This window comes from Alternaria ethzedia, assembly GCF_023757985.1.
Source record: "Alternaria ethzedia strain BMP 0044 chromosome Unknown scaffold_4, whole genome shotgun sequence".
NCBI lineage: Eukaryota > Fungi > Ascomycota > Dothideomycetes > Pleosporales > Pleosporaceae > Alternaria > Alternaria ethzedia.
This window is the reverse complement of record NW_026056197.1, coordinates 1,196,167-1,211,186: the sequence shown is the minus strand read 5'-3', so window position 1 is coordinate 1,211,186 and position 15,020 is coordinate 1,196,167. Positions and strand designations below refer to the sequence as shown.

Genomic DNA, 15,020 nt, shown 5'->3' with positions numbered 1-15,020 from the left:
ACTCTCTCAGCTCACTCTTCTTGGAGAGGGAGATGAGGCTGCTTGTTTAGTGTAGTCGTAGTTGTAGTATACAGGGTTTGGGTGAGGAGGTGGAAAGTGGAATTGATATGTTGGAATGTTCGAAATTGTTGATCTGATGCGTGCGATCACGTGCTCGATATGTCTTGTGAAACTGGGGAACGCTATAGGGTTATTATCCAGCTTGTTAAAGTCTGCGTGAAGTGGACTGAAAATAGTTCACACATTTTGACGCGCACAAAGGTGGTACTACCTCAAGGTAACTGATGTGAAATGACCTAGAATAGCAAAAGACTGTCACACAAACTCGATCAAGCACAGAGCATTGTAACGCTAATGAACGATCAAGTACTACCGCTAATCCATCTGCACCCCATCTATATAACCTTTCCACATAGCCCAGGGTATCATCCGGTCTAGTTGCAGCCCCATGAACAAACAAAGACCCTGGCAAATGTTGCAATCCCAACCGCCTTCCACCTTCCCACGAAAAACTCTCTATGAAGGCGGCAACTGCCCACCCTCCTTCGTCTTTCCCACAGGCGGGTTCGGCTTCGTACCCCCAGCGGAGTTCAAGCTACTCAAATAGCAATTCCAGCCGAGCGAGATCACATTAACAACCAAGACGCGCATCTCCTGAGGCACGTATTTGAAGTTGGTAAACTGGACCCAAGGCCAGACCATCAAGTTCTTCTGGTAGCCCGGCAGATAAGCGTCCTTGAGGCGCTGGACGGGCGAGTTACCCTCCATGTAAGCCATGGTGGAGAGGAAGAGGGCCATGTTGCAGGGCGCGAAGAGGAACTGGTCGCAGGCTACGCGCGCGAGGATGGTGCCGTTTGTGGATTGCAGGTTTACGCGCTTGACGAGGAAGTCGAACCATTTTGTTGCGGCGGGGCCGAAGATGCCTGGCGTGGTGGTGTTAGTATGGCAGATGGAAAGGGGTATGGAGGAGGGGGAGACGTACATCCTCCGTAGGCGGCCATGCGTCCTGTACGCGCGAGGTCGTGCTTATCGAGGCCGCGGCGCTCGACTCCTTGCTGGGCCATTGTGTCGCCCGTTGCGAAGAGTACCTGTGGCATGCCATGTCAGTTTCTGTGTTTCGACATGCCAGCTGCTCGATCCCTCTCTCGTTCTTATATATCGACTTGTCGGATGTGCTTATCGGCCTGCTGGCTGGCTGGCTACCAAGTCGCATTGCGTCGCGCAAAGAGGGATTGAGGAATCGCAGTTCGAGATAAAAGACGTGCATACCGCGGTAGTGATACTCTGCGTCAGATAAGGCGACGTCCTAAGCTTTGCCTGGTACCTGTCATCCGAATCAGCATTGTCCCCTTTCCCACGATGGTTCTCCACCGCTTTTCCCAAGTGACGTACCAGCGAAACGCCATTTTGAAGGTGATGAGAGAAGTCAATCGCCTCAGCAGCTAAAGATGTAGCACGTATAAGTACGACTGAGAGCGAGCGACACGACCGCGAAAAAAAGGGTGCGAGAGTGGAGAAGGTGTGTGTGGAAAAAGAAAGTCGAGTAAGTCTAGCAACGTAAGTTTGGTGAGCTTGCGGGACCCGATGATGTCGTGCAGGGTCCCGCGCCCGCACATGGCGGTCGGGGAGCTTCGTTAGCTTTTGAACCCCTTGATCTCCACTGTCAGGCTATCGGGCCTCGACCGTGAACAAGCTTTTATTCACGTACACAACTCTGGATGCAAGGATCAAAACAATACAGAGCTCACTGGCATGATGGACAAGACAGAGTCAGTTCATAACGCAATTCAATTCCGAGCTCGTCTGTTCATGGTGGGGTATAATATGAGCAGACACCTAGTTACAAAAAGGACCGACAGTTGTTGTACAAAAGGTCGTAAAGGAAGAAATAAGGAAACAATGCGGGTTGGTATAACTCCTCGTACGTGATGCGACATTGCAATCCGTCCCATCTTCAACCTGATATCTCCGCATATAGCCCAAAGGAATCCCTAGATGAAAGAACGCCAGTCCCGCTGATCTCATCCGGGTATGATGAAGCTATGCTCGCAGAAAGCAGGTATCCAAGAAGTCATGTCGTAAATTTTGTGTAATGGGGTATGTAAAAGGGCGCCTAGTCGATTTCCATCCGTTGTGATGGCGCAGGTCCGCTCAATGATGGCATCTCTGTGTTGTATGTCTTGTCGTTCTGGACAATCTTGTCGTTGACATGGGGCTTCAAGCCCTTGTTGAAGTTGTGTGTGCACAAGCACGCGGTGACAATGGTGATGATGAGTAGGAGGATGGTGAGAATGGCAAAGGCAGTCAGCGACTTGCGGGCTGGCTTGTAGTCCTCCTGGCGGCTGGCATCGGCGACCCACATCCGGATGAGCTTGAACAGGAAGTAGCCGAGAGCAATGAAGTAGACGACGATGATACCAATCATTCCAGCGACGGATTCGCGACGGACCCACCAGGCGGCGAGGAACAAAAGGAAGAAGGTGATGACGAGGGCGGCTGCGGTAAGGATGAGTTCGACTGTCTTGGTGTTCTTGACGACGACCAGGAACTGCACGGTGAAGGCCAGGAAGAAGAAGAAGTCGAACTTGAGGAGCGCGATGTAAATCTATGTCGTAGTCAGTAAGGCGCGCATGTATGGTATTGGACAAGCAGTACCTGGTAAGTCAGATAGCGCCTCTTCAGTCTTGTGTCGGCACTGATGCGCTTGTAGATGGTCCAGGCAAACTCATCGTACAGCTTCCATGCTTCGAAGGCGAAAATGAGAGTCGCGACAGCCATCAGCACGGGCAGCGCGATGAGCATAGGCTTGACGTCGTCCCAGAAGTCTTGAGGGATGAAGCGTCGCGTGTTGAGGTCGTCGGCGGCGTCCTTGATCTGATCGAATTGGATAGCGGCATAGATGAGAATGCCGATGTTGTAGAGAACGAGACCGATGACCTGAATGGTGTTCTTCATGCGTAGGGCATCCCATGTGAGGAACAGTTGGTAGACGTAGCCGAACATGAAGACGGCGAGGAAAGTGGGAATCGTGCGGGTCTCGTTGGCGCCTGCACCAGAGGCCGCGAAATGGATCTCATTCTGGAACTTGCTAAAGACATATCTGATGGGGTGTTAGCAGGCGCATGGTGGTGAGGGTGGCGCAGAGGCAGACGTACGACTCTAGGGCGAGGGCAATGCCGACCTGGCAGATGGCCGTGAGCATAAAAGCCCAGGTCCACCGCGTATTGGGAACGTACATCCTCGGTGGGCGGCGCACGACGGGTGGGAGCGTGGTGGGGAAGCCTTCGCGGTGGTGATACCCCCCAGGCTGGGTATCGAAAGAGGGCTGCGGTGGGTATGTTGGTTGATACGTCGTGTTGGGGTAGGGCGCGTAGCCTCGGTCGAGGGGTTGGCCTCCTAGGAGGGAATGGCGGGCCTCGTGGTGAGTAATTTTGGCTATGGTGGCAGCCGCGATGGGCGGCTGGAGCGTGGGGATATAGAGGCGGGTGGTGAGGCGGACGTGGTGGTGCGGCGCAGACAAACTGCGACCTGTGTCGTGGTGCGGTGTGTAGGGCTGCCGGGGTACTTGAGACAGAGGGCGGGCGCTGGGCGGACTGCTGAAACCAAGGGAGTCGCTGTCGTCGGGGGAGCAGGTGAGCGCGCGTCGCTGAAACTAGTATCTTGGCTATGCGGAGAGGCCGAAGAAGCAACAGGCGATGACGAGCGACGGGTCGGAGATGGGGATACTTGGTGATAAGGAGCGATATCGACGGACAACAACACGAGCGAGCGGCGGAGGAGATGTTGTTTGTTAGGATTTGAGGAGTGGGCGGAGATGGGACGGCTGCTGCTAGGCGGACGCAGGTGCTGAGATGTGCGCAAAGTAGCGCCTGGGAGAGCCCCGGCCGGTGTGGAGAAAGGCTGAAGGGGGTCTCGCCGTAAGACCCGCTCGCTGCTCCGTGTTTACTTCAGTCAACGGTAGCCTAGGTGAGGCTTTGTGGATATCAAAATACGAAGCACGAGAATGCGCACGTTGGGCGGTCTGACTTCTACAAGTACGGCACGACTGTCATGCTGCGGCGCGGCCCAAGCCTTTGGCTGCTCAGCTGCCTGTCGCTTTCGGCATCCTCTCACGCGCACAAGGCTTGGCCCCAGCTGCTGCTGAACCATCGCCCACCTGCACCGCCCGGCGATTGACCCTGCTCATTGGCCGGCGTGCGCTATCTTTAGATTGCATCTGTGGCGCAGGCCTTGAGCACTACGGTGCGAGTCCAGCGCAGTGGAGCTCAATCTGCCGTCATTTTGCGCGACACCGACAGCTTTCCCGTCACTTGCTTGGGCCAATCACACAGCCATATCTGACATCATTAAGGACGCGTAGTGCACAGGGTCGCCGTTTCGACTGACGCAGTATCGGCCCGCCAAAAGCAGCCCCATCGCGAGTCGCGCCTCTACCACCACCACGACACCCACGCGCCGCAGCCATGACGTCTGGTGAGTCTGGGATTCTAGGGTCCTGGCAACGCGGCACCTACTGATGCTCCTCCAGCAGAGTTGATCCTCCAGAAAGCTGCCGAGGACGGCTCCCTCGATTCGTACGTCCCCACCCCAGAGCCCACGTCCGGCGCATGCAGCATCTAACGCGCCCGTGTGCAGAGCAGAATGGCCAAAGACACTGCAGTACATCTTGGATCGCCTGGATGAGGTAATCCCGAGCTACCCATATCCACACCCATCAACCCTGACCCTCGCAGATCATCACCGACTTCCCCAAGCCACCCGCAGACGCACTTCCCAGGCCGATCACGTCCGCGACCACCGACCTGCCCTCGCGACCCAACACGTCCAATGCCATATCCAGCCAAGACTCGCATGCCACCGACAAGGAGAATGCACCGCCCGCCACGCCCCCGCGACCGCCTGTGCCCGCCTTCTCCGCCTCGACCGAGTCGCAAAGCGTACCAACAGACGTCACCACCTTCTACTCCTCCATACGTTCCACCCTCTCCAAGAACTTCGCGAACCATCCCCCGCATACCGTCCAACGTCTAGCTGAACTCATACTCGAGCCCAAGAAACGCTACCGATACCTGCCACCCTACCTCCGCGCACTCGACCGTGTCGTCTCCGTCTCCTCGCCCCTCACCATCTTCCCTCTGCCACAAGCCGTGCTGCCGACTTCCAGCGGACTGCTCAATGGCACCACATCCACCACTACGCAAACAGCGCAGCTAGGTTCAGACGAGGCACTAGGCGGAGCCCTACTCACTCCCATCCCTTGGCTTCAGAACCGCGGCCAGAACGAGCTTATTTCAGAAAGCACCGAAATGGTCGACGGTCCCAATGGTGCTGGACGCATAGAAACAGTGACGGTGGGAATGCTGAGTGGTCAGCGCGCAGAATCTCCCACCTCGAATGTAGCCCAAATTGCTTCGTCACATCCCGAGGGTGAAACGCTGCCGTCTACAGGGCCCGTCACTCAAGGCGAACTCCTGCGCCAGGAACAAGAGGCCGGCATTGTTTTGAACAACCCGCACAGCATGACCACCAGCCCGACAAGAACTACATTCGGCGAGATGGAAGGCGGAGGTACCATCGTAGATACCGTGGAGGGCGAGGAAGAAGCGCCGCATGCCCGAGGTCCAGAGGTTATTGGCATGGAAGATACCGGTCCGCAAAAGCAGGGAAAGCTCAACATTGAAGGAGCCATTGGCAGACCGAGCCTCGATCACAAGAGTCCAGAGGCCAAGTTACCAGCTGAGACAGAAGCCAAGGATCAAGAGATGAAAGATGGCGGATCCGAGAAATCTAGCGATGCGAAAGCTGGAGACAAAGAGCCCAAAGAAGATGCGCCTGCGAAAGAGGAGACGAAAGATGCAAAGGATGTGGAAATGAAGTCGGATGATTAGGCGTCAGACACTTCTCGTGAAGAGGGAGAGACCGCTTCGAATACGGTTGTTGGCGAGATTTTGAATCTGCTGAAATCCTATATGCCGTCCTGATGTTGCGCTTTCTGGGTCTTGTCAGCCGGGCGGATTTGACGTTCTACGGCGTTCAAGCAGGGTTGAATAGGAAGAGAGTGAGGGCTATGCAACGACTGTTATCTCGACAGAGTGCACAGGAGTAAAGATCAGAGGTGTGGGGCGAGCGACTGAAGTGCAGTACAGAGATTTGAATAAGACTCTAGCAGTTTTGATAGATACTGGCAGCTACCGTCAAATTGCTGTTATCACTAGCATCAATCATCAATCAGGGACCAGATACGAAACAGTAGACAACATGGTCAACTTTTGGTGCAATCATTACTCAATACTTGCTGTCGTTCCAACGATTTCTTGATTTCGCATGTTGTCATCATGGCCACTTCTCCTGACAACTCAAAGCACGTCTCACTCAGCGCGTAGAAAACAACCATTGGCAAACTATGAGAAGACTTGAGGTTTATTTCGACATCGAAAATCCGCCACTGTAGCTATATCACCACCACCTAATCAACCTTCTTCCACCAAAGAATACCCCTATACCCATTACCCCGCTCACTTCCAATCTTCAAATACGTAACCTCCTCTCCATTCTCCTCCACCTCAACAATAGTATAATTCCTCTTCCCCTTCTGCCCCTCCCAAGTCGGCACATTGGCCACAGTAAGCGGGCCATGGAAGATCTGGCCCTCCGTCTCCGTCGCAGGCAACTCCTCATTAACGCTGTACGGTCCCGCATATCCGATACTGTGCTTGCCGACGAGCGCCCAATCAGCGTCTGAGTCGTTGAGTTGGTAGGGGAAAGTGAGGTTAGGTCGGAATTCAGGCTCAGTGGCTGTGATGGTGGCGGACATGAACCCGGATTCTGTGTAGATGAGCAGGCCGACGGGGGCGTTGCCGTAGGGCAGGTCGGGGATGGGTTCGCCGTTGCGGGAGCTGGATGTGTTTACTAGGGAGTATGTTCCGGAGAGGGCTTTGAGGATGGGGTTGGTGTCTGTGTTGTCTCTGGCTTTGGGAGGGTCGGTGGGTTCTTCCTCTTCGGTTCGGGGCTTGACTTTGGCTGGTTCCGCCTTGTCGCAGGGGCTGGGAGGGTCTGTGGGCTTAGGGTTGGCGTAGGCGTCTCTGCGCAACTCGGTTATTGGCTCCTTTTCGTTTCTCTTGCGTTGACCGTCTTCAGTCTTTTGGCGTGGGACTATGACTTGGGGTTGGTCACTAGGACCAGTGGGCTCAGGGTCCGCTGCTCTGCGGGCGTTGGTGATGGGTTCCTCTTCTCCATCACTTCGAGGTAGGATTTCGTCTCCTACGGGTAGATCACGAGGACTAGGAGGTTCAGTTGGCTCAGGAGCCTCGGCGCCGTCTCGACGAGGCAAACCGCGGAGTTGAATAGTCTCCGGCGGGTCAGTGTGCTGTCGTGGGGCATTCTGTCTCTTCCCTGGAGCTTCGGGCGCGGGTGTAGGGGGGACCTCGCGTTTAGGTGGTCTGAGGATTGAGTCTTGTCTTCGGACAGCTGCTTCTGCGACTGGAGTTGCACGTGCGACTCGGGGTGGTACGAAAGATTCCTGGCGCTGAACCAGTTCGGGCGCGGGTGTGGGAGCCTCGCGTTTGCCTCCAGGAGCGTACCATACAGCACTGTCCTGTCTTCGGACAGCTGCGAATGGGGGTGGTGGTACGAAAGACTCCTGGCGCTGAACCAGTTCGGGTGAGGGTGTGGGAACTTCGCGTTTGTAGTGGTCGGTCCATTGGCGTTTGTCCCACTCGGGTACCGCGAAAGACTCCTGGCGCTGAACCAGTTCGGGTGAGGGCGTAGGAGCCTCGCGTTTGTAGTGATCAGTCCATTGGCGTTTGTAATGATCACTCCATTGCGGCGCCGCAGATGCCAGAGAGGCGAAGATAAGTACAGGAGCAATAGACACTCGCATCCTGTCGTATAAGATCGGCGGTGATGCTGGTAACAGTTGAGCACTTTACAAGCGGTATCAGACTGGAAACATTTCGCTGCGCATGAAGCAGACAGGGTGCTTTATACCCAGCGACGCAGTGACATGATCGACATCTGAACCACTTCGTTACACACGATCTGGACGACGGAATTGTCCTTCAGGCGTCACAATTACGCCGAATCGATATCTCTTGTCCGTGCAGGCCAAGCGTAGCGTGAGCGAGTGTCAATTTCCGGGATGTGGCCGTCGGCGTTTTGCGGGGGATCCTCGCCCAAGTCGATCCGAGAATCGATCCTTTTGATCCCCAATCTGGAGCGCATAGCTGAGCAGCCCATCTTTAAAAGATGCTAAGTCTTTCGCAAACAGTGTCGGGAATGTTGTGTGGGTTCTGAGATTGAGATGTTGAGTTGACGGTCGGGAATAAGTCGCTCTGCCAAGGTACCACAGGTCACATGTTGGGGCTGAGCACGTAAGCATCCATCGTGTAAACCTTGGAAACGACCGTTAGTGCGAAACACCAAGACAATCTATAGGGAACGACTTACAAGATGTCAGCACGATGTACGGTTACAGCCTGACAGCGGCATCAAGCCAGGAGACTGGCGTGTCTAGCATTGTTTTGCGGCGCCGAAGTTTCACCACCGCCACGATCTTGTCTGTCAAAACCCGGAAAATGGAAGACACCAAGGTTGGCGATGCAATTCACCAGTCGACCCCCAAGGCTTGGTGACCACCGCGACGGCTGTGGTGTTGATCTTTGCGCATCAGCGGCAGGAGCGTCCCTCATCTCTGTATCCCCGCCAAGGTCTTCTCGGTCCAACTTCACAGCCTCGATCTGCAGCTGCTCCATATTCGCGACATGGACGTCGAAGTTCTTGCGATATCCACTGGTATCGATGATTTCGCTCCCCTCCGGAACTGCCCATTGTCCCCTCGTGTATCGCCGTCTATTCCTTCGGCACATGGTGCTCCTAATAACGTCTCTTGGAGGTCCATTGCGGCTCAGCGGGATGACGTAGTGAGGGCGAATAGGGTTTGAGTCTATCGCGACTGGTGTAGCGGGAATAAGCTCTCGTTCGACCTCGAGTGGAGTTGTGCGAAGAACGCCTATCTTAGGCCTCTTTGGAGAAGGCTCGAGAAACTCTTCTGAGAGCGAGCTTGTTGCCTTACGGAGCGCGTCCACGTCAGCATCTGTGCGAACGTAAACATCTTCGTTCCATGAAACGCTTGCGCCTTCTCGTCGGCGCTTTCGCGTCGGCAGTTGCGCTGCGACATCGGTCCTAAGAACCCTAGGGATATCGGATTCGTTGAGAAGCTTATGCTGGATTTTCTTGAGCGATTTCCACCCTAGATCATGTTCATGGCCATCTCGGTCAGGGAAATCTGGATCGCTTGCGATTGCCCAGCGCCGACCACGGCGTCGACTGAAGATCTCGCAGTCCTCCTCGACTCGACCGATGAAGCCATTGTGTTCGGTGTCTTTGTACCAGTGCAGTGCAGCTGTAGCACTGTACTGCTTCCTGAGTCGGATATGTTCCACGTAAACGTCGTTGTTCTCGGGAGACTGTTTCGCTTCCCAGGCCAGCTCCATCTCGGAAAGATCTTCTATCTCGTTTATCAGGTTGGCTAAGTTTCTCTTGCAGTGTCTGTAGGACACATCTGTTCCATTCGCATTCCTCCCTTTCTTACCACCCAGACTGGCGACATGGTAAGTCAACTTAGCATAGTGGCCCTCGAGATTCTCTTTCCATTGAGGCAAGCCATCGTGGGCGTTGATAAAGTCTTGGATGTGCTGGAGCGTCTTCATTGAAGCATCTACCAAACACATCGGGCACATGGCTTTAGTGTAATTCTCGCTATAGACGGGATGAATCGTGTGTCCACATGCGTTTAGAGGCGGATGTTGAGGGGGTTCCGACTGACGTTTTGGCGTACAAGCGGGTTCGTGCTTCGGCCGGGGTCCATTTGGTATCGCCTTCTCGTGGCTGTGCTTGGAATGTGTTCGTGGTGTTGAAGAGGGTCTAGAGTCAGTCGCCCTCTTCTCCGAAGAACGACCGTCTGATGATGTTCGCTTTTTCTTCTTCGCTGGTGACTGTTGGTTCAGTCCGGTACCGCCGGACTCGTCTGAATTGGAGCGTTCTTTGCGCTTGCCTATGGACGTGTTGGCGTCATACGTTCTTGAGGATGGCTTTTTAGCAGCGGCCGCCGACTTCGCAGGCCGCGCTGGAATTGGGGATTCGGGAACGCTAAATGAGCCCATTTTGATGAATTGAATGCTCGTAATCGTCGTGTATGCAGAGGCTGCGATGGTGGGGATGTGTTTTAGGTATGGGATTGAATGCACAGAGGACGTGAGTTGTGGCGCGTCGAAAAGCACTGCAACATTTTCGAGTGGCATTGTAGGGAAAGGACGCTCGGACTGAAGTTGTGTGACGTCAAACGCTGTTAACCTTGCGCTGTTGTAATTGTTGTTGTAAGGGGAGTGAAATGGGTGACTTTTCGGCTTTCATTTGCACCTCTCAAACAGCCACCGACGACACTACGCAAGGCACGGTTGAGATTTACTGACGTGTCTTAGCGAGGAAGCGCATGTAAATGAGTTGGTACGAAAATCTCACAGGTGGATTGTAAGCCTTGGTTTCAACGTATCTCAACCATGGTTCTCAGCAAAATTCAAACGGACCGTCAGTAGGTACACCGATTGTTCTGTAGGCTTGTTTTAACATCAACCTGGGACGGACTCTACGTTAAGGGCCGCTAGGGTAGAATATATATGAGACACTCTGTAAGACATTCATAAGACATTCCATGCAAGTATCTATAGGTGTCTACGCGCCGGGAAGTGTGTCAGTGTAGGTCACAAGCAGTACGCAAATAATCTTTAGTGTGACACCTTAGAACTAATTTTCATATTGATACAAGAGCTGACAAGTGTCGAACAAGAGTCATTGGTTTACTTTCACTATGCTCTCTTCGATACAATCGAAATCGACCCTACGCATCAACGCATTCCCAGCTCTCAACAACATCAGGGTTTCCACCCTTGTACTGGTTGACCTTGGGGAACTTGCAATGAGCGCGCTCAAACTCAACGCCAAGAGCCACGGTATCGTTGACGAACTTCGTTCCGATAAGTGTCTCGGGTGCGTTGCCGTTTTCTACCCAGTCAACCAAAGCCATGAGTACGTTGTGGCTGGTCTCGTATCCGTTGACCTCGCCCACACCCTGGCCAATGGCGTGCGCACCCTCTCCTCCACCGCAGTGACCAGTTCCACTGACAAGGAAGTACCTGTAGAACTCGTCGAGTTCTTCAGACGATAGACCCATGGTAGAAGTGACGTGTTCGTAGTAGCGAGCAGAGTTGTCGGATGAGATGACAAAGTCCGCGCCGCCATGCCAGTGTAGCACCTTGGCGCCGCGGTCCTTCATCCCGCTCAAATCACCCTTGAAAGACTCGATCCCAAAGAGATTCAGTTTTGCGGCGTAGTCGTAGTCCTTGGAGCTAAGAGTCGCAGGGTCCCAGTTAGGGTCATTGTAGATAGCATAGCGGAACCAATCTGTGGTGTAGGGGAAGGGCTGTCCGTTGATGATAGCGCCAGCCGCAATCACCTCGGCGCCAGGCTGCAGACGGGGATAGACTAAGTCTCCTGCATCGTTGAGAAGTGGCGAGTAAACTCCCTTGACTGTCTCTAGTTGCTCGGGCGTAAGGCAGGTAGTGGTGTTGCTGCCCTCAGCGCAAGCTAGGCCCGAAGGGTCATACTGGCAAAGCAAGGGAGCCTCGAGGATGCCATCTTCGAGGTTGTCAAGCTTGTCGCATTGTTTCAGGACGTCAGCGTGAATCTGCACCCACTTTGACTGCGGAACGAAAGCAGACGACGAGTTTGCTGGGCCAGTGAGGGTGTAGAAGTGTCCACTCCATGAGGTAAGGTTGTTGAAGGCGAACGCTGGTGCACCCGCAACAATGCCATCGAAATCTTCAGGGAAGTCTTGGGCAGACTTCATACCCTGTCTTCCTCCGGTGGAGCATCCAAGGTAATAGGACTTGTCATGCGGTTTGCCGTAGAAGTCTTCGGTAATCTGCTTTCCGACCACGACACCGGTGTGTAAACTAATATTGATCAGCCGAACTCTAGCATGCCGACACATGGATACTTACGCTCGGTACGCAAAGTCTTCTACAACGTCTGAGTTGTTGTAGAATGGCAATCCACTCGTGCCATCGTGACCGTTGTTGGTCCCAACCGCAGCGAAACCTAGACCAACCGCATAGGCCAAGTCGTCGTAACTGATGCAACCATTCAAACCTCCATTGCCGCCAGAGAGGAATCGACCTGTCCAGTTGGCTGGAAGGAACGCCTCCATCCTGAAGCCGGAACGCTCAGATGTCGACACATTGAGCGCGACGCGGCACATGTCCGCTGTGATAGCTGGCGGTGCTGCGGCACATGTTTCGTCGTATACGGGTACAGTCAGGTTCGTACCAGCGGCGATAAACTCGGCCGTTGTAACAACACCACCATCGATGTGAAGTTTAGACGCAAGTTCCGCACACTTCGAGCTGAAAGCGGCCGGTGCCGTGCCGTTTGTGGGGTAGGATGCTGACTGTGGGGCGGCGAATACGACAGAAGGCGCATTGAGTAGCGCACATTGGAGTGACTTGTCGAACCTCATCTTGACAGTAAGCCAGATAGATTGAGTAAGAACCTTAAACCAAGATTATGGGAATGCATCTTCTCTTTATTCTACCGAAAACTGGGTCTTCGTCACGGTACATTACTAGCGTTCGCCTCCGTGCCTGGGGCAGGATAAACGAATAACAGAAGCTGGGGCATATTTGGGGTGCTCCGTTATGCAGCCCTGCAGGGACGTGCCGCGATGACGATCTTTGGCGACACCAAACACCGAATTGTACAACAAGCATGCGAAGAAGCTGGGGTAAAGGTCTACTACTACCGAGGCAACACTGGGAGGCTCACGTGATCGCACTTCAGATTGAATGTTTCGTTCTGTTGCACAACTGCCGACGGGTAACCATGCTGCGTGTACGCGTAGCTGGTGTACTTGGTGATGCCGATGCATCTGCCGATGAGGGCGCGGAGGCGACACTAAGAAGGTGGTTACTTGCTGTAGAACATTTTAGCAAAACATATAAGAGCCGGCCCGATTTGGCCTCTTGTCATGTCCTGTCAGTGCTGTCGTGCGATCGTTGAAGGTTGGGGCCGGCGCTGCGCGTCATGCGGAACATTGAAGCCGATGGGCGGAGTTCTGCCGCCAGGGGAGGAGCGATCTGCGCGTGCGGGTGGGCCCAACGGTGTATTGATTATAAGTCGGGGTATTGATAACAAATCGGCGTTCCGTCCAAATTGCGATGGACGTGAAATCGGTAACTGGGATCGCGGAAATTGAGCGAGTTTTGGTCGATGAAGCAGGAATAACATTTACTCGCAGGGCATGTACCCCCTAGCAACTAATCAGGTACCATACTCCGCATCCATACAACACTAGCAGCATCGGAAAGACCCTTGCATGCAGTTGCAACTCCTTACAGCTTCCTGGGACCACAAATCGCGTTGCTATAATCTCGAGGACGTAGCAGAACCCTTCATGATGTCAGTCGTCCTTCGTTCACAGAAGCAGGACTGACACCGTCATTCATGCCACCTCATACCTTCCAGACCTTGCCCGCAAACTCCTGAACATCCTCCCAAAGCTCTTTCGGTTTTTCCAGAGCAGCAAAATGTCCACCGCTTTCGTGCTGCTTATAGAACACCAAGTTTGTTTCTTTTTCCAAGATGCTCTTGATGCCTGGGGCCAGTTCTCGTGGGAAGAACGAGAAACCGAGTGGCTTCTTAGGCGCACCAATGTCCCTAGCACCCGACCCAAAGAGCGCGCGATAGGGATAGATAGAACGAGCAAAGCTTTCGGTGAACCAGTAGAGTGACACATTGGTGAGTGTCTCGTCGAGGGACGGGTCCTCATCGCTCCATTCAAGAAACTTCTCACCGATCCTGAACGACATTAGTGGAAACATCTCTCTACGTGGAACGATGACATTACCATGCAAGGAGTGCGAGCGGGCTCGATGCCAATACATTCCCAATCGTACTGGGTCTCGAGCCATGCTCCTGAGCGTAGGCCGTTCCGCTGGTTGCCCATTCCTTTGCGTAACCGAGGGATTTCTTCTCTACCTCATTCAAAGGAGTGTTCTCGTCCGGCTTAGGAAGACCACTTATCAGGTTCACTAGTACATCAGAATCAGAGTAATCGGTATATGGAGTTGGACTTACAATGCAATGCTACACAGGAGTCGTACAATTGGCTCATCATTTGCGCCGTAAAGCTGCCAACGTCTCCTCCCTGGGCGATGTACTTGTTGAAGCCCAGATTCAGCATCAGCTGGTTCATGACGCGACTGCTGTCTGCCAGAGTCCATTCCTTGTCTACCGACTGCACGGTACTCAGGGTGTACCCGGGCAGTGAGGGTACGACGATGTGGTATGGTAGGTCCTTGGCTGAATGCTTCTCCTTGATCAATGACAACATAGGCAGAAACTCGAGGAAACTTCCTGGCCATCCGTGCATGAAGATGATGGGGATGGCATCTTTCTTCTCAGAGAAAAGAGCGACAAAATGCATATCGACGTCCTCGATTTGCATCTTGTAGTTCGGGAACGAGTTGATGTGTTTTTCCTGTGCGCGCCAGTCGTACTTGTTCAGCCAGTAGTCTTTTGCGTCGGAAAGCCACTTGTGGGACACGCCAAAGCGGCGGTCTTCTTGTCGTCCTTCCCAAGTTTCAGGTGCCAGCTTGGAGAGCTGGAGTAGTTGACGCCATTCCGAGATGTCCTGGTCAGAGACATTAAGGGTGAAGGGTTTGGCGGAGTCGGGTGGTGAATAAGACATGTTCGTGGTGAAAGAGGTGTTTTCAGGTTGCTGGAGATCAGGCATCTGCGGAGAGCATTCGACCCTCTTATACTCACCAGACTACACACGAATTATAGTGGGTTTGGCTAGGCAGCCTTCACAATGGAGTGGGGTACATGTACTATCTTGGGCTACGGGCGGAATGAACAAGTCCACCATCCGCTGTGGATCTCTCCGGACCAAGGAGATGCCGTGGAGT

At 53.8% G+C, this 15,020-nt stretch overlaps 7 protein-coding genes across 7 annotated transcripts; 1 reads left to right on the top strand and 6 right to left on the bottom strand.

Annotated features, from left to right (window-relative positions):
- Nucleotides 1–516: 516 nt before the first annotated feature.
- Nucleotides 517–1,406, bottom strand: J4E87_002538 (uncharacterized protein; the record flags this gene model as incomplete). The annotated part of the gene is made up of 4 exons (XM_049374175.1): nt 517–923; nt 983–1,088; nt 1,270–1,324; nt 1,393–1,406. 4 exons carry the CDS (start codon nt 1,404–1,406, stop codon nt 517–519), a joined length of 582 nt encoding a protein of 193 aa, XP_049236315.1.
- A 707-nt stretch (nt 1,407–2,113) lies between these two features.
- Nucleotides 2,114–3,238, bottom strand: J4E87_002537 (uncharacterized protein; the record flags this gene model as incomplete). Its single annotated transcript, XM_049374174.1, has 3 exons — nt 2,114–2,605; nt 2,656–3,100; nt 3,156–3,238. The coding sequence occupies 3 exons, from the start codon at nt 3,236–3,238 to the stop codon at nt 2,114–2,116; spliced, it is 1,020 nt and encodes a 339-aa protein (XP_049236314.1).
- Nucleotides 3,239–4,463: 1,225 nt separating this feature from the next.
- Nucleotides 4,464–5,888, top strand: J4E87_002536 (uncharacterized protein; the record flags this gene model as incomplete). The annotated part of the gene is made up of 4 exons (XM_049374173.1): nt 4,464–4,473; nt 4,529–4,574; nt 4,636–4,684; nt 4,734–5,888. 4 exons carry the CDS (start codon nt 4,464–4,466, stop codon nt 5,886–5,888), a joined length of 1,260 nt encoding a protein of 419 aa, XP_049236313.1.
- A 578-nt stretch (nt 5,889–6,466) lies between these two features.
- J4E87_002535 (uncharacterized protein) lies at nt 6,467–7,879 on the bottom strand (the record flags this gene model as incomplete). The annotated part of the gene is made up of 2 exons (XM_049374172.1): nt 6,467–7,814; nt 7,872–7,879. The coding sequence occupies 2 exons, from the start codon at nt 7,877–7,879 to the stop codon at nt 6,467–6,469; spliced, it is 1,356 nt and encodes a 451-aa protein (XP_049236312.1).
- A 607-nt stretch (nt 7,880–8,486) lies between these two features.
- Nucleotides 8,487–10,160, bottom strand: J4E87_002534 (uncharacterized protein; the record flags this gene model as incomplete). Its single annotated transcript, XM_049374171.1, has 1 exon — nt 8,487–10,160. The coding sequence occupies one exon, from the start codon at nt 10,158–10,160 to the stop codon at nt 8,487–8,489; it is 1,674 nt and encodes a 557-aa protein (XP_049236311.1).
- Nucleotides 10,161–10,894: 734 nt separating this feature from the next.
- On the bottom strand, nt 10,895–12,571 carry J4E87_002533 (uncharacterized protein; the record flags this gene model as incomplete). The annotated part of the gene is made up of 2 exons (XM_049374170.1): nt 10,895–12,008; nt 12,057–12,571. 2 exons carry the CDS (start codon nt 12,569–12,571, stop codon nt 10,895–10,897), a joined length of 1,629 nt encoding a protein of 542 aa, XP_049236310.1.
- Nucleotides 12,572–13,562: 991 nt separating this feature from the next.
- J4E87_002532 (uncharacterized protein) lies at nt 13,563–14,800 on the bottom strand (the record flags this gene model as incomplete). Its single annotated transcript, XM_049374169.1, has 3 exons — nt 13,563–13,908; nt 13,958–14,141; nt 14,188–14,800. 3 exons carry the CDS (start codon nt 14,798–14,800, stop codon nt 13,563–13,565), a joined length of 1,143 nt encoding a protein of 380 aa, XP_049236309.1.
- Between the last annotated feature and the right edge of the window lie 220 nt (nt 14,801–15,020).